Source organism: Chelmon rostratus, chromosome 8 (genome assembly GCF_017976325.1).
Source record: "Chelmon rostratus isolate fCheRos1 chromosome 8, fCheRos1.pri, whole genome shotgun sequence".
Classification (NCBI taxonomy): Eukaryota; Metazoa; Chordata; class Actinopteri; order Chaetodontiformes; family Chaetodontidae; genus Chelmon; species Chelmon rostratus.
The window spans coordinates 3,080,665-3,105,335 of record NC_055665.1 but is presented as its reverse complement, the minus strand read 5'-3'; the positions used below and the strand labels follow the sequence as shown (position 1 = coordinate 3,105,335).

Below are 24,671 nucleotides of genomic sequence, written 5' to 3'. Positions count from 1 at the left end.
GGTATAGATAACACCAGCAGCCCCCTCGTGCCACTGTCAAATTTTATCGGCGCCAGAATTGTCTAGTTCTAAATTATTATTATTAATTATTATTATAAATAGAGATTTGGAGGCAACAGGACACATACACATTGAACTGAAGGCGGTTGGTGGGGGGTCAGAAGGGACTCAACACAATTTTTTTGCCCTAGCGCCTCCAACAGGTTGATCTAGCAATGTCCCTTTTTGTGTCTTTTTAACATTGCATTTAAGGAATCAGGTTACAACAGAATACTAACAGTAAGGCCGTTACTTAAGTGCATTTTAACACACTGAGTTGCAAAACTGCATCACAAACTGACTGAATAAAAAGAAATATTAACTCTAGGTCCCTTCTTTGTCTGGGACATTCAATCTGTTGGTCACAGTTTTTTTTTCACAGCTTTTTCCAGACGGGTCAGGTCCTGGACCTTCAGTTAGTTTGTATATCTGTCACATTTACAACACATTTCACAATCTGAGGCTAAGTCTTTCTGTTTTTGTCTGTAAATGTATAGATTTTTTATTTTTTTGCTCTTTCACTTTCATTCTAATCTGCAAACTGCAATAAGGAAGAATGAAGAAGAAAAACATTGGCATGTTCAATCTTGATCAGGAGGAAAAATAATTGAACATGTGCCAGTTTAGGAGTGCCTTGAGTACACAGCTGGGACACAGCATTTATTCTTAGACCAAATGTCCTGTTACTTCCTCCCTGTCTATTCCGAGCCGAGAATCTTGGTGGAAACATCGGTCCCCCTCCAGACAGAACGCTGGCCTTGATACTAAACAGTACTTTCCTGCGTAGAACAAAACATGGAAAGCCTGCAATGGCCAAATGCAGGTCAATGACCTGCGGTAGAGCACACTGTGTGCTTGACAGCAGACGTTACAACAGTTTCTGCCTGAGCAAAGAAACAACACAAAGCTTCGTCTCGCAGCAGCCAGAGATTCACCAGAATGCTCAAACATATTCATACAATTAAAGCGAAGAAGTTCACTAAAAAGGTTTAGAATTATTTCCTCGCCTTTATCCTCACAGATAATGTAAGAATCTGTTAATACATGTCTATATCTCGTTTCTGTGAGAGGAGCCCCCACATGTCTGTCAGGTGAGCTCAGGTACCCCCACGTTGACCCCGGCTGTCATGGATAATTCACATATCAGTGTTCAGGTCAGTTTGGTAAAGTTCGCTTTGGAAACACTTGAAGTTGCAGAAGCTGGACTTTTCAACCATCTATTACTTTTATCTAATGAATTCAAATGTTTAGAAATTAGTTGAAGGTCACTTTTGAAAACATTTGTCAGTTATTTTTAGCAAACCACTTCGACTACTCAGCTCGTTTGCTAAGTCGTTTTCATCCAGCTTTGAGGTATTACACCTGGCTCAGGTTGGTGAGTGTCCTGTACTGAGCTGTCGGCTGAACGCAGCTGGTAGCTTACTTGCTACTGTGACGCTTGATCCACCAAAGATCAGATCGTACCAATTAGTATTCCTATTTTTCCTCCTACACACAAATATGATGTAGGGCTGCAACTAATGATTATTTTCATAATTGATTAATCTGCCGATTATTTTCACGGATGATCAATTAGTCTGTAAAATGTCAAAACATTGTGAAAAATGCTAATCACCATCAGGCAATTACTTTTCTTTTGATCACCAAATCAATTAATCAGCAAATCATTCCAGCTCTAAAATGGTGATGCATTTTAAATCTTTTTTGGAGCTACTCCACAATCATTCCACACACACCCTGGCACCTGCACATGTACCACCAGTACCCCTGGTTGGGAATCACCATCACACATTACCAAAGGTTTATAAAACCAAAAACCAGAAATAATAATCTCTACAAAAAGGTCTTGAGTGAGACAAGTTCTGGACTGAATCCTAAAGTTACACAGTAACTGAAACAACTACATAATTTTCCTGCAGTTTGCAGTCAGCATAGCGGACCATGGTCCAGTCAATTTATGACATGAAGGACGGTCTGTTACGTGCAACTCAACTCAGATTTTAGTTAAAATCTCCATCTAAGTTGGGTCATCTAAAAATTATTGTGCAGTAGTGAAGCCAAGTCAGTAACATGCCTTGATAGGACAGGAACACATACAGATGGAGAGGGACTGAAGAACAGAGGTTTGGGTGTCATTGGAAGTCCCTCGGCAGCCTAATCCTATGGCAGCATAGCTAGGGGCTGGTCCAAGGCAAGCCTGAGCCAGCCCTAAATGTAAGCTTTATCGAAAAGGAAAGTTTAAAGCCTGCTCTTAAATGTAGAGATGGTAGCTGGAAGATGGTTCCACAGGAGAAGAGCTTGATAACTAAAGGCTCTGGCTCCCATTCTGGTTTTATAGACTTAAGGAACCACCAGTAAGCCTGCATACTGGGATCGCAATGTTCTACTGGGGAGTCTTTGTGCTTTCTCGTCTCGCAGGTCTGAATGGAGAGCGGCTGAGCCTGGACTACTGAGTTCACCTGATGGACATCCACTGCAACTTTTATTGTTATTAGCTATTAGCTACTTTGCTGCTTATTAGATCATTTGTGCCGTACTATGTTCATATACTATCTGCTATTAATATGTTAAAACATCACATACATAAATATATCACATAGGCACATACAATGCCATATGTACTTTGTATACCTATAAATCTATTACAGCTGTCAAAACTGTGATTTCTGTCCAGCCCCTAACCTCTCTCTATATCTCTCTCTCACTCAACTGGTCGAAGCAGATGGCCGCTCACCCAAAGCCTGGTTCTGCTCCAGGTTTCTGCCTCTTAAAAGGAACTTTTTCCTCGCCACTGTCGCCAAGTGCTTGCTCATGAGGGAACTGTTGGGTCTCTGTAGATCAGGCATGTCAAACTCATTCCATAAAGGTGCGTGTGGCTGCAGGTTTTTGTTCCAACCAAGGAGGAGCACACCAGGCCAACCAATCAACATCAAGGGATCACTTAGTTATCAGCTGAAGACTGAGATCAGGTGATTAATTGATTCTAGTCAGGTGTGCTCCTCCTTGGTTGGAACGAAAACCTGCAGCCACACGGCCCTTTATGGAATCAGTTTGACATGCCTGCGGTATATGAAGAGTTTGGTCTGTACCTGCTCTATATGTAAAGTGTCCTGAGACAACTTCGGTTGTCATTTGGTGCTATAAAAATAAAATTGAATTGAAACTGAATTTAAGTGAATAGCGAAGCAGAATACAAGTTCTAGTGATGCCTCCAAATACCTTTTTTTTAGGTTTGCATATCTCAGAATTTATGATCACAATTTAAACATCCAGACTGAACAAAGAGACGATTCTGAGGCCACAAACTGCAGGTGAGAAATGAGCCTGCGGGTGACAACTGTGAGCACGGATGTCTATTCTGCCCTCGCAGTACGATGTCAGCTTTGCACAGCTAGACAGATAGTTAACAGCATGAAGAAGGGAAACTCCAGATATTTTGTTGAGGATTGATATTTTATCTTTTGTTCTCTTTTCTTCCTCAGTTTTATTTATTTGTTTTCACAGTATTTGCATATCAACACATTCTCACATGAACTACAGATGTGCTTAATGTATAGAAATGAAACACACATCCACAATATCATGTAACCTGACCAAATTGATAGTCACGAACGTAATCAATACATTACTGAAAGTTAACCTGTGCATCACACAAACCGACATCTAGATGTGTTATTACTTACAGACAAAGATCTAACCAAACTTCGTCATGAAGCAGATTCGTGGATGACTTTCGGCACTGTCGCTTGAGCTGGTCTGTCACTGAAACGGATCCGACTAGGAACTAAACTAAACTCCGCCGGTCGGAACAATTTCTGTTAGCACTGCACGATGGTCATCAGTCAAAGAATAAAGTTTCAAAAGATGGAATGAGCTCAGAAAGGAACATGACACGTGAATTAAATGTGATCTGTGAAACGTATCCACACACCACGGAGAGCTTCAAGTTCTGTTTCCACTGAGGTGATGATATGTAACGTAAAGCCCTTTGATCCCATCATCTCTGATTATTTTACAACATCTCAAGCTTTGAAAATGCATGCCAAGCACTGACAGCCATTTGTTTGTATAGTGCAGAAGCACAAAGAACACACGAATCCTGAGACAAGCCGGGACAGTAAGTATTTTCCCACCACAGCTCTAAACTCAGGTCGTTTGGAGTGCAGGGGGAACTCCTGAGGACTTTTTTAAACTCTGTGGTGGCACCAGCCATCTTCTGTGGAGTGGTCTGCTGGGGCAGCTGCATCATGACAGGAAGAGGCTTAAGACAGTGATTCTCAATCCTGGTCCTGGAGTACCACTGCCCTGCATGTTTTAGATCAGGCATGTCCAAACTATTCCATAAAGGGCCGTGTGGCTGCAGGTTTTCGTTCCAACCAAGGAGGAGCACACCAGCTTAATTAGCTGAGCTCAGTCTTCAGCTGATAACTCAGTGATCCCTTGATGTTGATTGGCTGGCCTGGTGTGCTCCTCCTTGGTTGGAACGAAAACCTGCAGCCACACGGCCCTTTATGGAATAGTTTGGACATGCCTGTTTTAGATGTTTCCGTGCTCCAACACACCTGTTTCAAATGCTCAGCTCGTTACTGGGCTCTGCTGCTAACAAGCCATTCATTTGAATCAGGTGTGCTGGAGCAGGGATACATCTGAAACATGCAGGGCAGTGGTACTCCAGGACCAGGCTTGAGAAACAGTGGCTTAAGAGACTGGTTAAGTCTGTTCAGGAAAGCTCTGTCCTGGGATGCCCCCTTGACCTGGTGGAGGTGGTGGGAGAATGGAGCCTGATGGAGAACATGTAGGATTAACAGCACTATGCAGCTCCTTCAGGCTGCTTCAGCTGGCCGTGTGAAGGAGGGGTACTGCAGGTCCTTCCTTCATGCTGCTGTCAGACTTCACAATCAAAACTGCTCCCAGTAGACCACACAAACCGAAACTTCACTCATCTGCAATATTAGCGTACACTAAACTGCAGTGTCAATATTCCCTATGTGCAACAATGCGAATACAACCACTGTCAGTTTGACTCGTCATAATGTTAACTTATTTATCACATCTTGGTTTTGTTTTTTTTACAATGATGCTTCTTCTTATTGCAAATCCCCTCACAGTTGGATTAATAAAGGAGCAGAATGTTACTATTTTGTCACTAGTTTATAAAATGGCCCAAAAAAAATTCCCAAAAAGCTTGTCACAGTTTACCAAAGGTCAGTGAGGCCCCTGAAAAACAGCGGCTAGCTTACCTTAATGACCAGCAGCCAAATAAGCAAATCAATTATTTCTAAAGTGTTTTTCTTTCCCAAACCCTCTTAGATAAGCTATTTATTTAAACATGAAATATGCAAGAATGTGAAGCAATTTACATGCATTAACTGCTTTGCATTATAAATAAGACTGGACTGATATTGTGCTTTTAGCTGAGCATGTTAGTTGGCTAGCTTGCTAAATCATTTCACTAGCTAACGAGATCGATGATGCTAACTTGCAGATCATGACAAATGGTGTTAATTTTAGCCGACGATATGTGATGTAATGTTACACATATATATGGGACAAGAGCGATGCGAGGTAGGGGCAGCTAGCTCACTAGCTAACTGTAAACCAAGCTAAGCTGGGGTTGGCTGCTTGGCTGTGCATCGTGTTGTTGGCTGATGGAGTGATTTGCAAACAGCAAGCTGGTTAGCATCATGAAGCCAATGGTCCAAATAAAATATAGGAACATTACAGATAGTAACGTTCCTATTAACACGATTTTTATGTATTTTCCAGCATTCAGTGCTCATGTGTTCAGTCTCTGGGTGAATGATGCTTAGGTGCGAGCAACAGGATGCTAACTACAGTTTACTTAACAGCCACTGGTGTCATTAATAACAATGTAATATTTTCTAATTTTCTAAAAGAGCCTTTAAGTGGTGCAGATGAATTTTCTGTCAAACCACAAATCAGTTAGTTTAGGGGCTTTTTGGGGCCTTAATCTGGTTTAGGACATCACAGGTCACAGTCTCAGATGTACATTATCAACTTTCAACAAGCATGATTTGATTTCAGAGCGAGTGAAGAGGATAACATATCTTCATCTGTTATGGGTCAGCATATACTGAGCCTATAAATTCAAAATTCGACCAGTGACAGAGCGTGTCTGCTTTACATCCAAAATAGATTAAAGAAGAGCATGTGTTGACATCCATTTATAGATAATTGTAGGAATGAGTGGAAGGTTTGTGTGGCATTCAAAACATCAGGAATGATAAGTCTTTGCAGGCTTTTTTTTTTTTTTAAACCAGAGTGACTGCTTATGCAAATGTATGCTTTTTGCATGAAGTTTTATGAATGTGCTTCCAGGGAAAAACCTTCTTGTACACAGGAAGAGGAGGTTTTTTTTTTTTTTTTTTTTTTTTAATTTGCAGGATAAAAATGTTGGAGTGAAAATGAAAATAGGAGTCGATGCAGAAAAATTCAAGGGAAGAAAAAGCAAACCTATGGACTACTACCACTCTAAAACTATTGACTGCAGTAATTGCAGAAAGAGTAGCACTGAAGCACCTCAAGAATGAATGCTTGGCACCAAAACGGGTAAAAAAAATATTGCGCTAAAACAGGGTTTACATGTTTATTCAGGAAATGCCCTGAGAGACGTTTGTTCAAAGTCACATTTGTGATAGAGGACAGAGTTGAGCAGGCACCCTCAGGCTTCTCTGCACATGTATACAAACAAGTTCTGTATTCAAAAAGCAGAGCAAAGACTGTTGGCCAAGATTTAATTAAAGAGTCTTTCTGAAGCTCAAAGGACTACAAGTCTGTAATTCTTTGCCAGTGACGCAGCTGTAGAAACTTTTAAGTACTTCTTATGCTTTTTTTTTTTGCTGATAAGAAGTGCAAGCACACATGCAACTTTTTTAATTGAACAAATTCTATTCTATAATTTAAACTGCAAAAACGCAGCCTATCTTTGCAACTCAGGGTCATAATTCTGAGTATTTGCAGGCTCTAAGGAGTAACTCTGCAGCTGAGTACTCCTGTTAACGATAACTTGTGCGTCAGCTGACTTCCCAGAAACTGTTGCTTTTTTTAAAATCGGGGGCGGGCTGTTACTACGGGGAAGTGGAGAGCTCACAACCAATACCCTGTCTGAAAGGGCTGTTCCTCAAAGATCAAGTTACAAGCTGCAGCAGGCTGGTTAACGTGGGGAGCTGCTGTATGAAGAAAAACTTTGAGCAATGAAACATGATGAAATGTTTATCCAATTTTGAAACTAATCTGTTCTATTTCGTAAATTCAAGTTTGTGAAAGCTTTGTGCACAGAAACTCTTAATAGTTTCTAAAAGCTCAGCACAGGCCTGAATCCTTCCTGGTTTCCTCTGGGTTGGGCTGTATAAGCTGAATACAATCAATACTCCCCACAGTATCTGAATGTTAAGTATGTGTGCAGATAATAGTTTGTACACCACTCCTTAAACTATCCCAGGACAGGAATGCGTTCACCTGCTGAAGGGTTTCCTTAAGCTTTCCGGCTCACGGCCACACTGCTGTGACAGCGCAGAGGCTGCACCTTTACATCTGACAAGTTCGTTCAAAACACCGAAGATCTTTTACACTTCCAACCAAAACAACTGCAGCTTGAAAGTGTGAAAAATGTGCAATGAACTGGACGGCAACAACAGTCTGGTGAACTCAGCTTTCTTGAAGGAACGTTTCTAACAGCTTCCTCATTTGGTTGTTTCTTTTGCTGTGAAAGATAACTGACCATCTAACCATAGTGGGAATAACCACCATGAGAGCGTCTGGAGACTGTTAACAAACCTGTCGATACAACCAACCACAAGTTTCATTTTCATTTTGACATACATGATTCAGGCCTAAAAATTGTGTAGTGTATTGCAAAGTGTATTTTGAGTGTTGTGTGCATCTATGGCAATTAAGTTTTATATATATATATATATATATATATATATATATATATATATATATCAGCTCATGTTTGGTTTCCTGAATTTCACGAGTTAACTTTGACACAGCTAAGGTTTCTGTTAACCTATCGCATCCTCCTAATTTTATTTGCATATCTTGACACACCAGACCATGATATGCCCATCCTGTCATTTATAGATGAGCTAACTTTAACACACTTCTCTATACAGATGGATATATTAAGTAAAAATATTAAGGCCTTAACACTGTAGGTGGAAGAGAAATTGATGCATGCATAGACACTTAAATAATGTATTGCTCCAATAAGCTAGTTACTAACATCAAGGTTGTTCAAAGACTGAGTGCACTTTGCATATTCAGCCCCAAGACACTGAAGTGCTGCCTGTTTTCTGCACCCCCAATCCACTTGTGTATGGTGCAAACCGCTCTATGAAATTGCCTCAGCCTCAATTCCCCATTGTGTAGCAGCCTGTTCTACATAATGAACTGTGCAGGGGTAACCAGGGTGGTGGCTAACATCATTAGCCACAAGAGAGGACATGGGGAGGTCTGCTGTGGATCATCACCATGGAGAGGCTCTATTCCATTTCCTCCTAAGACCTCAGTGAGTGTTGTGTTTGTCCTGTAACCCGAGACAACGGGAGGATCTGAACAAACAAGGGCGCAGCCACACATCACCACCAAGGATTCCCCTGTTTGAGGCTTCATATGGTCTACGCTGGGATTTGAGGTTTTAGATGACATTCAGATGACGATAAGTACAGAAACTCTCTTGTATTACTCTAGAAACCTTCCCGATTACAACGCTAGAGATGCAAGCTGGTAAAAGAGAAAATGAAATGAAAAAAATCCCTCCCAAAAAACAAAAAATACACACAGTAACCATTTAAATACCCGATAAAATATATCATATTTGAGTGCATTTTATTAATATATTAAAGATATCTGATTAAGTCACTAGTTTCTAGGTAGCTGAGACTGCCTTCCAACTCAGGAAGTAGACAGTGTTATGCAATTTTGAGGATGTTGTGAACTGTTTTTTACCCCAGTTTCACATCGAGGTGGGGGTGGTGCATTTGGCTGTTGTGCACCAGTTTTCTGCAGATAATAAGCTACCACTGCAACTCGCTAACTGCGGATGCAGCTGAGCGCTGCCACAGCCTCATCAAATTTCTAGGAAACAGCAGTCATTGCCGTCTTGGGTTGTGGTGTGAATAAACACCAAAAGGTTGAAGCGTGGACGCAGTAGACCTCGTAGAGCGAGGCGTGAACCAGGATGAGCGCAGATGTAACCTCTGTCTTTTGCTTTTGCAAAATTCCCTTAACAGAGAGACCATGTCAAAAGGTCAAACCATGTGAATTATATTTCCTTTTTTTTATTATTTCAAAGCTTACAACTGGATGTGTACTATTTATCATTGCCTGTATTCTCGCTCTGAGGATCACCAACATCATTCCCCAACCACAGCCAGCTTCAGTCCAGTCAATCATCACAGTCGGCACGATCAGAGTCCTTATTCATTTCTTCCAACAGACTCAAATTTTCCAGGCTGTTGAGCCATAAGTCCAGCATGTGGTTTCTGAAGCCTCCAAGTGTGGAACCAGTATTTTCATAGCAAGGAAGTTTAGCTACACTCATGCAAATCCTCCTCTCACACGGGTAAGGTGTTCATACAAAAGATCCAGGGGTTATGAATGGGCTCTATGGAAATGGGCATCATGACTGCATGGCAAGGAAAAATGCAGCCTACCCTTCCTGCTTCAACCTGGGACTTGCTTACAAACACTATGCTCACCAAGGAACGGTCATATAATTATGCACAAACACATTACCATCAAGCTAAAATCAGGTCAACTGATTCCCCATTACCACTTTAATTTGCATAGATGTACATTTTACATTTATTAGAAAAATAAATTGTATTTGTAAATTAAATAAACCCTAATTGTTTGAAGGTTGAGTGCTGTCTGTAAAGTCAGTCCTTGTGTGTCAACAGCAAAGATTTGACTCATTTTGCAGTTAGGTTGGATGAGAGCCCAGGAAAATTAAGACAGGAACCACTGATGTGGTTCTCAATTCAGCATTTCAGCTTCAGTGTCCTTTGTATCAAGCCAAAGATTGCAGAGTTGCTGAAAATAAGTCTCTGGGAGTCCAATAAGTTCACCTGATCAACAAGGCCAGTGTCGCCCCGATGCCAGCAAATCCAGCAAAAGCCATGAGTGTATTCCTCACTGTGGACTCTGGGTCTGCTACTCGAAAGAACTCAACAAAGCCATCCTGGAAAAGCAGAATTAAAAAACATTAGATGGGAATCTGAGGGTGACGCACAGGGTCAAAGGCGTATGTTCACTGGACACGTAGGCTAAATTGCACAATGAGAGAAGTTATGCAATCGGTACATTTTTCTCCATCCTGTCTTTCAGCCATGAGTCATAAACTCACCCAGGAGTTGTTTTTCACCAGCCAGTCCCGCTGGTCGCACAGCAGGTACGTGGAGATCTCCTGTCCCACCTGCTCCACACAGTTCTCCTTGCCTTTCTCCTTCAGGTACTGAGACACCACCGCCCCGAAGGCCAGCAGGCTGGTGATGCGACCCCAGTTGGTGCTTCCATCTGCAAAAAGGCTTTTGGCTACAGCGCTGACAAAACTCGCATCATCCCCTCTGTCATCCAATGACAGTTTATTGACCATACCTGTAAAAAATAATAATAATAATAATTAAAAATAAATAAAAATGAAGGGTCAGAAATCCATCCTGTTTGTAATAATAAATAATAATAATAAATTTAATTTCTAGAGCACTTTTCATCGGCAGGATCTCAAAGTGCTACAAAATTTAAAAAGTTAAGCAAAAAAGAAAAAAGCTAAAGCAAACAAACAAAAAAAACAAACAAAAAAAAACATGCTCAATGAAAACAATAAACAGGTTAAAATCAGTTAATAATCAACATTCATAGGCCTTTCTGAATAAAAAAGTGTTCAGGCCTAGGCTTTGAATAGCCCTCAGCTGGGTTGGGAGGCTGTTCAGATGCGTGGGGCGGCCGAGCAAAAGGCTCGGTCTCCCGTGGTGGAGAGCCTGGTGCTGGGGTCACATCCCTGTCAGGCTAATCACCCAGTTTACAACGAACTTTCATTAAAATTAGCTATAAGTGGATACCTGCTGACTTAAAAATTAACTTAACTATTATTATCTTGCAGTTTCTGTTAATGAAACAGCTCCTACTGGTCCAAACAGCAGCCCCAAACATGGTGTCGTTTGTGCGGGTCTGGTGGGAGTTGAATACAGCCTGTAGCCGAGGCGGCTAACGGCTACGAGCCGCTGTCTTTGTATAAAATCCTCGCACGAGCGTCGCTACCTACCGTTGTATGCGTATCTGTGCTTTTCCAAAACGCCGTTCACAACCCTTTTCATCGTTGATAGCTCTTTGCTTTCATTCCACCGAGGTTTAGAAAGTCCGGTAAAGTCTCTCAAGAAACGGCTAATAAGTTGCCTCGTGTCACTCTCCAGCACTTCGTCCCCTGCTGGACAACTGGAGACGTCAATTTCGCTCTCCGACCGCAGCTCCGGGGTACAAGGCAACGAACCGTCGCCCCCGTCTTCGTCGTCCTCAAGAAGGTTTTTCCTTGCATAACCCTGTGTCGCGTACACTTCCAGAATCTTGGGCCGTTTCGTGGTGTCAGTGGACACACTTCCGTTGTGTGAGTCCAGAGAAGAGCCGAGTTGCAGCGGGGAATTTCCTGAGCCGAAGTGCATCGGTCCCTCAGCGCCACCATTTTGCTGAAGCATAATACTCATGACTCTGGTAACGTTGACCGCGGCCCGTTTCGTCGGAATGATATTCATTTGAAATTTAGCTTGAAATTAACTTGTCCTCGTAAGCGTACAAAGAAGGAAAACAGAGGATTACGGCTAGCCTAGATGGAAAAAAAAGCTAGCCCTGTCCGTGATATCCACCCGCACCCATTGTTGGTAGAGGCGAACGGAAGTGAGTCTTCTGTTTTATGCTGCGATCGTGGGCGTATGTGCGTTTACGTGCACGTTCGCGTCATTATTGCGTAACCCACTTCCCCAAACGAACGCCCTTTCAAACTGATAATTGTTTATGTTCAGTTAGTTTGTGGAATAAAGACTACGTAGTGAGTAAAAAGAAAAAGCGAAGAGTCGCTATGATTTTGAGGCTGAAAATACAAAGCTGGGGTATCAAAGAGTATGATTGATTTACGTGTAATTTTTGTCTTTTTTCCATGACATCACTAATGAAGCTATGTGAAACTGGGGAAGCATAAACGGAAACACTCGAGACATTAATCATAACAATAACGTAAACAACAACACTATCAAAGATAATATGACAACAACATACAACACTTAATAATAAGTATAATAACAAGAATAAAATGGCAGTTTCTGAAGTTTATTTATTTATTTATTTTTATTAAAAACTACCCTGGCTGTAGATTGTAATTTATTTACTGTAGTAAATTACATACATACCATACATACCAGTGATCACTGACTTATGGAGCTGCCCTGTCCTGAACATAAGCACATATAACCTTTATATCACATGAAGGGTATATTGAGAAATTTCCTGAAGTTTAAGATTCGAGATTCAAGATTCAAGATCCTTTATTGTCATTGAGCATGACATGTCAATGAAATTTTCATTGCAACCCCCATGTTAGAAACAAGATAATAAGAAAGATAAGAAAGATTAGAAAGAATAAAATTAAGATAACTACAATAAAACAAACCAATGTGCAAAAAAAATATTCGTAAATGCAATTAAAAATATACCAGAATGAAAATATACAAAGGCAATAAAATATACTAAACAATAAACAATATGCCAACAGAATAAGATATATCAGTGAAATGTGCCAACAGAATAAAATATACAAGCAGAATAAAATATGTACCGTGAAATGTTTAAGCACAGCAGGGTTCTTGTTATTCCAGCATGTGAGACATTTTAACCTGCGGTTCCTCACTACACAAATAAAAATTTTCCATGTTTTTTAGGGGGGAAAATGCCAGAAATAGTCAGAACGTTCTGTCCTCAAGAGACGGCCACTTGTAATGATTGTACTGCCCCCTAGTGGTGAAGGAGAGGTTGCACTGTCTATACATGGTGAAAAATCATGAGAAAAAACATGAGAATCAGCAAGGAAGCATTTTTCACATGACATTTCTCAATGAAATTAATAAATGAAAGGTCTCTACATGTTCAAAAAAGGAGAAGGAAGAAGCTAACTTATGTTTACCTTCCCCTTTTATACATCTTAATTTTCTAACATGGCTACTGTTTATTTTATGTAAGTACCGCCATTTGTCCAAATGAGGAACTCTTAATTCATCTATATATTCATATACTGAAAATATAATGCAAGAAATAATTTGAAAAAAGGAAAAAAAATACAGAGGTTATGGCTAAACAATTCAGTACAACCTCTTAAAGTGGAAATGAAACATTTGGCCCACCTTCACCTCAATTGTTATAGTTCCCTAATGTGAAAATTTTAAACTGTCTTTTGAATTGAGCAATGTGTTTACTTTCTTTGATCGTTACAGGTAAATTATTCCACAACCTCACCCCTTTGACAGATATGCACATGCTTTTGAGTGTGGTGCGCACCTTGGATTGTAAGAGATTCCCTCTCCTTCTTAGATTATAACCACTTTCTCTTTCTTTAAACCATTTTTGTATATTATTAGGGAGTTAGTTGTTTTTGGCTTTGTAAATAATTTGTGTCATCTTGAAATCCACTATATCCATAAATTTTAATGTTTGTAATTTTAAAAATAAATAATTTGTTTCTGCATTATAGCCAACATTACTAACTATTCTCATTGCCTTTTTCTGCATGGTGCATCTTGTCTTTAGGGTGGATTTGTAGGTATTACCCCACACCTCAGCACAATAGGACAGATAAGGAAGAAAAAGCGAGCAGCATAGAAGGTACATTGTTTTCTGATTCAGTATGTGTCCGACTTTACAAAGTATACCATTAGTCTTTGCCAATTTAGAGCAAATGTGTTTGACTTCTGGTTTCCAGCTGAGATTGTGATCAATTATTACTCCCAGGAAAGAAATTTCATACACTCTTTCTAATCTAGTGTTATCACACAGTACTTCAATGGTTAAGTCTTCTGGAACTTTGCGTTTCCCAAAAATCATGAATTTGGTTTTGGAGATAATTTATTTGCATCAAACCACAGTTTTAGCTTGGCTAGCTCTTCAGAGACTATCTTTGACAGCTGTTGGAGGTTCTCTCCTTTACAAAAAATATTTCTTGTTGGCTATACAGTTTCATATTTCTCCAGGTCTTTGAGGTCCCGGATTAGCAGGACCTTCGCCTCCTCACCAAGTGAAACATTTGTGCGAATCCAGATTTTACAATCCCTTGTCCATGTTGACTGGATTTTCTTTTGTTTCCTCAGTGCCCTTGCATGTTTAGCTATCTCAGCATTCCTTTTTGTAAGATGTTCGTTCACATACACCTGCGTGTCCTTCAGTTTCCTTCCTTGTTTCAAAAGCTCCATTTGGTGTTTTCTGTTCTCAAGTTCAGAATGATCGTTCGTTCCATTTGTCCATTTCTTTTGGGAAGAGTATGGCAAGCAGCGATACTCTCCTTATGTATTTGTTTCTGTTGAAGAACTGGATCCTGCTCCTCCAGCGTCTGTATTTCTCCCTCAGTCAGGTCCACTCCACTGCTCTCCCCTCGGATGACGTTCGAGTAGGTGCGGTTGATCACATCTTCTTTTCTGGTATTGCTCCAGCTCATCAACTCTTTTCTCCAGTTCTGCAATTTTCTCATCTTTCAGTGCGAGTAAATTTCCTCACATCTTCAACCAAACTGCTTACTTTGCCCACATTTTCTGCCATTCCATCAATTGTCTTTGCCAGTTCTTTCAAGGCTTTCTTGACCTCCTGTGTTTCACACTTTTGACGTTATCAAAAGTGCCCAAAACATCAAAATAATTGAAAATAAACACACAAATCGAATCTCAATGACTATGTAAAGCCATGAACTTCACTTAACTGCTTAGATGTCAAGTCATTTTCATGATTTTTGATGGATTGTCAAAGGCAAACATTCAGAGCTCTGAGCTCCAGCTCATCCAGAAGTGGGCGTAGACACACTACGTAGACACACTGTGGGAGTCAACATGAGCATTTTGTCCCCAACAAATACATCTATGGTACATTAAAGTAGCAAGAGCAGAAATCAACTACAAACACGTACATCTTATTAATGTAAAAGTTTATTTCAAATACTGACAAAAATCCTCTCATCTACTCCCACACAACTGAAACATTCCAAGTACTCCTGTACTTTCTGAAGTCTTAAAATCATTCCTGTGTTCTCCAGTCATCCTCTTTATCATGTAAACCCTTTTTTTTTTTCTTGGAAGCAAGGGTGCCTCTGATTTCCCTGCAGTTACCTTGGGCCAGGATGAAATATACTAAGAATGCAATAAGAAAACACAAGAAAAAAAAAAAAAGAAGAAACATTTACTTGCAAAACAAGAAAACAGATAAGGTAAAAGCAGCACAAAAGTACTTCAGAGCACACAGCCTGTCATTACTTTATACATTCTGGCACGTGTTTATCATAGCTGAACGAGAGACACCCTGTGTGTTGGGTTTGAAACATACCCTGCTATTTCCTCTCTGTGAACTGCTCCCTGCAAAGCCAGAGATCAAGTAGCATTCAAGAACTCCTGTCCACTGTTGTTTCACAAGAACATGTCGTAGCTTATTCACCCATTTCTTTTAGCAATCTTTGTCTCTCACAGCTGGAAACTGCAGGCTTTTGAACACAGTATGATCCGAAATGGTTAGATCATGCCAATCAAAGTGACATGAAGCGTTCCAGACTTTTGTTTTAAGCTCTGGTCAACCAAAAGTTGGATCAAATTCAACAATGCACCATTAAAATTTAGTGGTAGAATTGACATCGAGGTTTACCACAGTCTCAACTGAATGGACTTTGCGACCGGAGCTTTAGGACTCTGAAAGAGAGATACTTGTGGAGAAGAGAGTGGTAGAATCAAGAGGACAGGTGTTCTTTACAGGGTATCATCTCTTAGATTTGTCTTTGACTGAATCAGCAGCATTTACACATATTTTCATATGATACAGATTCACATAGCCTCTGCAATTCACTAAGATAGAGCAGAAGTAGTGTTAAACTGAAAGGAGAGAGGAACCATTGAATCAGAAAATAGCTCAGGCTATGAAAGAGTGAAAAGCAGGTGGGAAACAACACAAAAATCCCTTCCTGTTGAAGTCTATTTACAATGGCTGGAACAGAGAAAAGCAGTGCATTCATACAACACCATAACAAGCACATACGTACAGGTCAGTCCTCTTTCGCCCACTGCAAATTTGACACATTTCAAAGTCTCAATGAAAAACAAGTGAGGTTGAGAATGTGATGGTACATGCACCCTATCACCTAGCCTACATGGTGGAGTGTGCGTCTGTGAAGGTTCCCTGAAGCAGTATTATACAAGGAGGCTGATCCTCAGTGAGCGCCGGCATCCAGTTCAGATTCTTGAACGTGTCAACGCCACGCATTCAAAGTCTGCAGATTTGGCGATCGCACCTTTCACCTCTTTCAGAGGTCGAACCACATTAACAGGTGGGACCGGAGCGAAGAGCACAGGCTCGCGCTTCGCCCCCCCTCGCCATGCGTTATAAAATCTCTCTCTGCTTTGCCAAGTGTTGGAGTGAGCGTATCCTGCAGGCACGCAGTGTCCCACTTTAAGCTGGGCTGACACCTGTGGTTATCAGGTTGCCTGCTGTTTACCCTCTGACACCCCTGAGATCAAAGATCAGTCTGTGTAGTGTGTCAGTTTGGGAAGAAAAAGCGTCGTTCTACAGGGCGCTGGTAGTCGAAGTAGAGCTATACTCCAGCTAAGGTTTTGAGTGAGGAAAGCTGTCGTATTCCTTTTACATAAGTTAGTGTTTCACAATGTGAAATGCCAAACAGGGCAAGATGTCGAGGGAACCACTACGGCTGACTGCGATATAGATTCTGAAAGCGTTAAAACATTGAGAAATCCATGTCCCTTTTAAGCTTGAAGAAGCCGCTTGAATAATTCTGGTCGGTCCCAAATGTTTGAGCAATTTTCATTGCATGCGCCATTGTGGGACACAACTCTGAAGGCTATGACTGTCGCTACTTTTGTCTTTTCAGTGGGACTTTTGTGATGTAATATAGCACAAACATGTGTTCATGCACGACACTGAAATGCTAACTTTTAGCTGTCTGGATCTGTGTTTCAAAGACGGCATGAAAGAAAGACGCCTGGACGGTCGTCGCATCACTTTTCATACCTCCACGAGATCCGAACACAATGCGGGCACGACCAGCCTGGGCTGCTGTCGTCCTTATCACATCACAGCGTGAGCCAGATGATGCGATAGTAACAGTCGCATTGGAAAGACAAGCATCCCCACCGTCTCTGAGCCTGATAGCTGCAGTGTGAAATTTGGCTCAGTTGGTAAAGCACAGAATTTCCAAGCCAGAAATCCCAGGATGTAATCCCAAGTGAGTCGATTTAGCACTACCATTTCTCTCAGGCATGCTAGCTGGTCTGGTCCTCAAAGCGCCAAGCTTATCATGAATTACATGCTTGTTTGAGTATTATTTACAGAAGCATATACTCTATGCAGGGTGCTTCAATCCCCCACAAATCTTCTAGGCTCATAGTTAACGCACATCTTGATGCAACTCAACAACAACCAAACTAAGACTGAAGTCAGAGACTGGCAGGGTTCCCAGCCATTAGAAATAATAAAAGGATATACTCAGCTGGCTCTTGCCCTGGGCCCCGAACTGGAGCGCGTGTACATGGATTGTCAGGACAGCAAACAGGAAAGGAGGGAAGGAAGTGCGACTGTGGACGTTTCAGGGCTTCGTGTGTTTGTTTTGATACTTTCTATCACTAAGCAGATGCCCCACTCCCGTTAAAAAAACGTGTTCAATTTCTCTTTCGTTACATGGTACAATCATGCAGCATATTTAGAGAGAACAGGAGCAAAGGGAAGGGGGGGGGGGGGGGGGGGGGGGGGGGGGGTCAAGAATTAAAGCAATGAGCAGAGAGAAGGGAAAAAAAGGCGCTTCAAATCCCTGTTTGGCTGAGCTGCAGCAGATGACTTCAGGTTTTGTTCGACAAAAAGTGACCAAAGGATGAGATGAAAGGAAGCCTCCATTCACTTCCCCCATTTCCCAATATGGTGTCAGTGAGTGCTGAAGAACTCTTAAGCTAGACAGCTGCCCCTCACAGATTTGGTATGCAAGCAATTATTTACATACATCTTCGAACCCCTCCTGCCGAAGCCAGCCACCAGTACAGATAGGGAACATAAAAATCAAACAACGCGCTGCGATCATGGTTCCTAACTCCCTTACACACATTATTTTGGTGTCATTTAGGATGCAAAAAAGAACAAAGCATACTATACAGACTACAAAGTGCATTAACTCACCCCATCCAACCCCTGCCTGATGACACACACCTACTGTGATGCATCTTGGAACACCGAAAACCAAGACATAAAGGAGGCGGTAGAGCAGAGTGCGCAGAGGGGGCAGAGCTGTGCGTGGTGGGAAGGCAGAGAAGGCTGCGGCCTCGTGGGCTGCCTAAACTTCCATCCCCCCCACCTCGCCCCACCCACATACAAGCAAATGGAGTTTTAACTTATACAACTCTGCCCGACATGTTAAAGCCAGTGGTGCCTGGGGATGAAAAAGGAGAGGGGAAGGAGTGGACATATTGGGGACATGGGTGAGGAGGAGGAGGGACATTTGCCGGGAGCCCCAGGGGGGGTGAAGGTGCTTCTGCGATGGTGGAGGCTAGCCGGCTAGCTTGCTTGTCACCAAGGACGACTTCCGCTGGGGCAGGTCCTGCGGCGTGGGAATGTGGTCGCCAGTCACCAGGTTCTTGTCGGGCCCCGCCACAGGAAGCTGCTTGTTCTTCATCTTGGCCTTGGCCATGTTGTAGTCGCCCGAGTCGAAGTACTTTTGCTGTGTGACAAAAGAAATGAGAATGCTCACAGCCGCTCACTGATTCAATTAAGCAAAGGGAGCAAGCCGTGGTTTCATCACAGACAACACGGAGTTCACGTATGACTCTATGTCAAATGCCTCATGTACACTGAAGGAGTTATGAGTCGCTGCTGTTGTTCCTCCTGTTCATACTGGTCCTGTGGAGGTTCAGCTATCGCTAATATGAGGCTTCAGTACTCTGAACTCGGCCCACGGCGTGCTTCTCAGGCCAGCCTTGTTGGCCTGTGGTACCCTCGAACCAATCACCTATTCTACCTCCTTCCAAAACACACCATCAGTCAGATAACCAACACATTTACTCAGGCTCGCAGGATCACTTCTGATCAAAATGCCTTTTTCATAATCCCCCTTAAATTCTCCTGAAAACGTGTTTTTATCATCAGCCTTTTACACCCTCATTCAATTTGGACTAATTTCTCTTTATGTTTATGTATGTGTTAAACACATACTGAACATTTATGTCAAATGTTCGTCTTTTTTCTGTTTTTTTGGTTGTAAAACAAAGTTTTTAGGAGTCCAATATAAATAACCTGTATGATTAAGATAAAGATGAGGTGAACAAGGAAGCCAGTAGCTTCATACAGCCACTCTAAATGTTTGTGTCGTTTCTCCTGCGTTCTTCCCCTGCGTCTTGTAGATTTGTTCACAGTGGCCATTACACAACAGCAATGGAAACTCCTGCACACACAAAGGCACAACTTGCACAAGTACAGTATGCACAAATTACTTAATGTGGACATTGTACACACAACGGCACGGGAGGTGGCACATGGCTCGCCACAGGAACCATACTGTGTTCTTTAGTCAAATTTAAGGGGTTATACTTCAAAGCTGAGGTCTTTTTAGTGTGGAATTCCCCGGAATCTAATTTTGCACAGAACAAGATTTTTGTCTTCCCATCTCTTAAATTTGAATCTGATTTGGAAGGAATGTTTTCACAGGCAAAATGGACAATTACACAAATAATCACAGTGAGTGTTGTACAAAGACAGCCTTGAAAAAATTATATGAATGTACTCTTTCACACCAAAAGATGAAAGGGCTCAATTATGTAACTTTTTAATGGAATGATCAAAGTGAATATTAATATTGTACAGATTAATTTGCTCAATAAATAATAGGAAATAAAGGAGGAACTCCAGTCTCAGATTCTCTAACTTTTTCATGTCATCCGTCTCTGATGACGTTCATTCTGGGAGTTATTTTATGATTAAGTGCTGCAGTTTACTTTTTGTCTCTCCTCTTAGCCTGCCTCAGCTACACCTACTCCTGGTCAGTGATTTCCCAGAATGACTTTCAACACTCTCCAGAGGTGGAAGTTCTCTATAACATATACGTTACGTGTAGGTGGAGAGAGCAACAGTTTTTCTAGACGAGCGAAGTGAGAGAGGAGAGAGAGCGATATCTTTGTGTGCTCTGCCCTGCTGTTCAAATTACAAATAAAAATAATCTGTTGTATTTCACAAGCCAACACTGTGGCTGCGTTGCTTTCTGGTCTGCTGAGGTTCGTGGAGAAATAATTTTTCTCTCTGCTTCAATGGATCGACCCCTTAAGGATTGCTGAATAGACTACAAAATGACAGCTTTAGACAGAAGCCCTCGCCCTTTGGTTGTGAGGGGACACATTATGTTTATCAGTCTTTTTTAGATGACACAAACATTTTACACACTAAACTCCATTGCAGCCGAAAAATGTCTCAATATGATGATTTCCATGAGGTCAGTTATCATCACAATTAAAAAAAACAAGACAATTTACAGAAAAAAGAGAAAATGAACGCTAAGTAGGTTGTCAGTAGCTGCTTGTCCAACAGTGCTTTAAGTTTTCAAGTTGTTTTTTTGGTGACAGCGATGTGTTGGGGGTTGATCACAGTACAAAAATCTGCAGGTCCAGATATGTGAAACACTAAATGCAGAACGCTGTTTATGATCAGGGATTCAGGGGTTTGTTGACAGAAACATGTCTTCTTACTGTTCTCATGTGCGACCATGTTGTGGACAAACTCTGGTCACCTACCCCTTTCTGTAGTCTCTTCATCAGGAAGTCTGAACCGCCGGGCTTCTGGCCCAGGCCGGGGTACTTGGCCTTCAGTTTGGCCTCCTCTGCTTTCACCGGGTTTGCATTCTTCTCCTGTGAGTCCTGTTGAGACAAGAACAGGACATAAACCGGCCTCCTTTGCAGAAAACAGGGCCTCTTCAAAGCTAATACAGCGTCAGGAAAGTTTAGGCTCAACTGGAACAGCTGTTTATGTGACAGGCACTCACTTATGGTCATCCTACAATTCCAAAAATGTTGCTGCAACACAAACCCCTAAATTCCTGCAGTAAAGTCTCCTGTGGTAAACAGGGCCACTTCACCCTTCACAAATACTAGAAGTGCACTTGAAACCCTCTGCTGCAAACAGGGCTACAAACTATGACAATGACTAGTGGGAACTGAAGATACTTTATGATCAGTGAGTCACAGAATGACTGGTTTTCTATTACAGTCGCTCATATCACAATCATGCCGGGGAGGGAATAACCGAAGAAGAGGACAAAGTTTGGAACAAACAGAGATCTAAAAATGATGTGTAAATCTAAATAACTTTTAGGTGTTTGCACTCAAAACTGAAGCTCTTTTTAGGAGTCATGGGTAGACGGACAAGAGCAACATGCACGTATCTGTTAAAGCTAAAACAAGTCGATGAGGAATGAACTCTGACCATTACAAGTCTATACAAGCCCTCTTTAGCAAATCTTCTTAAGTTAAAGTATTACTAGAAAGCAATAAAGTACTCCACGTTAGACACAATTTATGCCTACAATTAGTCTGAAACTTGGCTTAAAGCACGATAAGCTAAACTGCTAAATCACAAGCTCTGACATGCTGTGATTTTCAGTTAATGTGGACTTAACAAAGCTTGTTTTATGCTACTTGTGGGGGTCATGCTTTGGCTGCCATAAATAACAGCATTTCAGTGCATATAATGATTCCCTGTTTTATTTTAATGTGAATTCATTGGTTATGTAGTTATGGGTTTTTTTTTTTAGAAAAATGAGAATAAAGGTCAGGAAACACTAACTTGACAAGACTTTCAGGCTCTTTGAGGGGTTAAAGAAACTTCAGGTGGCAATTTGTTTAGACAATGCAAGTATTTGTGCTGCTAACACTGACTAACACTGGCCAAACTGGTCAGATACTCGTCTTTCAACTCTCTGTCGAGTGAACAAGGCAAGTAATTTGGGTCACAAGGGCACGCCTTGTTTGTGTACAAAGTGTGGATCAAGTGTTTTGACTGCACGTTAAAACTGTGCTAGGAAAACAGTGCATGTCGAACTAAAGGGGACAAACTCCAAAAGGCCATTTCTGCACTCCCTGCACATACACCTGGTGCAGACCTACTTCCACTATGCAGACCAGACCAGGCACACAGCTTGCAAAGCTTGCTGGGGCAGGGATAAAATGTGACTCAGGACACAGAAGCCGATGAACAGATTCCCTCAGGAGGAGGGGGGACGTGTGGGACCAAGTGTGCTGATTCACTTGGGTCCACGACGAGAAATTTATGAGCTACTATATTCAGCATCAATGCAGGGAATCTGCAGAATCCAACAACACATTCTTTGTGCAGCCTCTAGATCACTTTTAAACTGTTATGTGCAGAACTGTAGAAATCCCATTAGGCAGCTTCAAAGTTTGACTAAACAGTTCTTCCACACAATTTGACCATAGATATACTGTATCTGCTCATTGTGGTCCCACATGGAAGCTGTATCACACTTTAATGGGGACCAATAAATCAAATTAAATACATCTTTTTTTATGTATATCTAAAGCATCATTTTATCCACAAAAATCATTTGGTACATTTACAAACATAATGCTATTGACAAAAAAAAAAGAAAAAAAAAAGTGGGTTTAAGCAGTATTATGATTTAGTATTACGATTGTGTCCCTTATTTTACACAGTCTGTGTGACAATAACTACTTCAGATGCATGTATGGTCTATATTCCTCATTTATCAATCATCATTATATTGTTTGTATTGTGGTTGTTTTAGAAACATGAATAATTTGTATTTAAAACAAGCCAACTGCTAAGTCAGATCCTGGAATTCATTCTGAAGTACTTGAGAAAGCCAGGAGAAAACAACAGCTCCAGTCTGCCTCTGAATCCCTGTACATGCCAGTGTGATGGTAACCAACCATCATGACATGTTTATGGTTAGATATTGTAGCTTGTATATTACCAAACATCAACAAACTGAAGCTGCAGAAACTGCGGGCCCTCGGAGCTGAGACAAACAAGCCACGCTGGATGCATATTCTGACCCACACTGATGTCAGCATATGTTAGATTAAGCATTGATCCAAGTGTTGAACTACGTGCACATCACTGCCGTTGTTGTAGCACTGTATGGAAATGCGGAAGCACTGTCACACTGCAGTTGTTGTCACTGTCAGGAGAATCTGGAACATCTGAAGCCATGTGCCTGTCAGGACGAACAGTTCAGTTGCTTTTTTTCAACCTAATGAGTGAAAGCGCCAAGTTATGTCTTTACTGGAGACTGTCAGCCCTCCACTGCACGTTTTGAGACCCTCCAGGACAGACCAATGAGGCCCGAGCTGCTGTGGACTCACCAGCCAATGACACAAGGCAAGGGACAAAACAAAGTGTCACACTGGCAAGCTGCTCTGTAATGTGGGACGGCTACGATACGGCAATTTACAGTATACCGAAAAGCTTATCATAGCTCTCCGTGTCTGCCAGGAGTCCTCCCCTGCCTTGGTGCAGCGCTGAGCATACACACTTCACTTGTGCTAGCTGATGTTAGCTACTTCTAGCTAGCATGCTCCGTGGTTAGCCAACAACATCAAGACAGCAGTCAGAAACCCACCTGTTTTTCGTCTTCGTAGTCCACCTGAGTGTCCGAGTCCAGGTTTTCTGACGACATTGCGTGAGTGTGATAGACAAGCAAGTGTCACGCCTGCCAGACAATTCAAAGAGATGAATATACGGGGTATCGTTTTATGTACCTGTACTGAATCTAATCCTCCTTTTCTAGACACGACTGCTCCCCAACAAAAATGGCGTAACGAGATGTGACATCACCATCGGGGGAGGAGAGGGGGGGAGCTATTTGTGATTGACATATACAGTAACCAATAGACGAGCAGAAATGATTCACATACAGCCAATGGGATGCCACTGACAGCGCTGCTCTCTGTTATTGACATCCCGTCGTCCAATGATTTTACAAAATGGAGACCGGGGGCGATGCGGGGGCCGCACTGCATCAACACAAAGCATCCGAACGGCACAAAATATATATATTAAATGCAACATGTAGGCTTTTAATGTGATACACTTTGTGTAATATTAATGAATTAATACAACAATACAACTAGTTTTACGATATGATCGGCAGCTATCTTTATCCTGATATTCTTTCTTAGCAGTAAGTTATTCCTAGGACATTGTCCTTGCTCTGTGATTGGCTAACTTGTTGAGCGTGTTGTTACCAGTCAACCAAACAATTAGTGCCAACAGTTAATTTATGTTAGCTAAAACTTAGTTTGCTTCCAGATCTAAAAACAAAACAAAACAAATCCTACTGTGTGTTTCGGTAAAATATTGTT

The 24,671-nt window shown here is 41.6% G+C and overlaps 2 protein-coding genes across 2 annotated transcripts; both read right to left on the bottom strand.

Moving 5' to 3' along the window:
- Nucleotides 1-6,410: 6,410 nt before the first annotated feature.
- Nucleotides 6,411-11,945, bottom strand: mcl1b (MCL1 apoptosis regulator, BCL2 family member b). The gene is made up of 3 exons (XM_041942758.1): nt 11,327-11,945; nt 10,409-10,659; nt 6,411-10,243 (listed from the first exon to the last, which is right to left on the bottom strand). Exons 1-3 carry the CDS (start codon nt 11,808-11,810, stop codon nt 10,127-10,129), a joined length of 852 nt encoding a protein of 283 aa, XP_041798692.1. The 5' UTR covers nt 11,811-11,945; the 3' UTR covers nt 6,411-10,126.
- A 3,270-nt stretch (nt 11,946-15,215) lies between these two features.
- ensab (endosulfine alpha b) lies at nt 15,216-24,105 on the bottom strand. The gene is made up of 3 exons (XM_041943085.1): nt 23,930-24,105; nt 21,066-21,188; nt 15,216-19,006 (listed from the first exon to the last, which is right to left on the bottom strand). Exons 1-3 carry the CDS (start codon nt 23,984-23,986, stop codon nt 18,836-18,838), a joined length of 351 nt encoding a protein of 116 aa, XP_041799019.1. The 5' UTR covers nt 23,987-24,105; the 3' UTR covers nt 15,216-18,835.
- Between the last annotated feature and the right edge of the window lie 566 nt (nt 24,106-24,671).

Bases quoted from the DNA above. Each gene is read 5' to 3' on its own strand.
- mcl1b (XM_041942758.1), bottom strand. From the start codon at position 11,810: ATGAATATCATTCCGACGAAACGGGCCGCGGTCAACGTTACCAGAGTC. The intron at 10,660-11,326 runs GTAGGTAGCGAC...TATTTTTTACAG, and splicing joins GCACAGATACGCATACAACG to GTATGGTCAATAAACTGTCA. The intron at 10,244-10,408 runs GTGAGTTTATGA...CTGCTTTTCCAG, and splicing joins TGGTGAAAAACAACTCCTGG to GATGGCTTTGTTGAGTTCTT.
- ensab (XM_041943085.1), bottom strand. From the start codon at position 23,986: ATGTCGTCAGAAAACCTGGACTCGGACACTCAGGTGGACTACGAAGAC. The intron at 21,189-23,929 runs GTGGGTTTCTGA...TTGTCTCAACAG, and splicing joins ACTACGAAGACGAAAAACAG to GACTCACAGGAGAAGAATGC. The intron at 19,007-21,065 runs GTAGGTGACCAG...TTTGTCACACAG, and splicing joins TGAAGAGACTACAGAAAGGG to CAAAAGTACTTCGACTCGGG.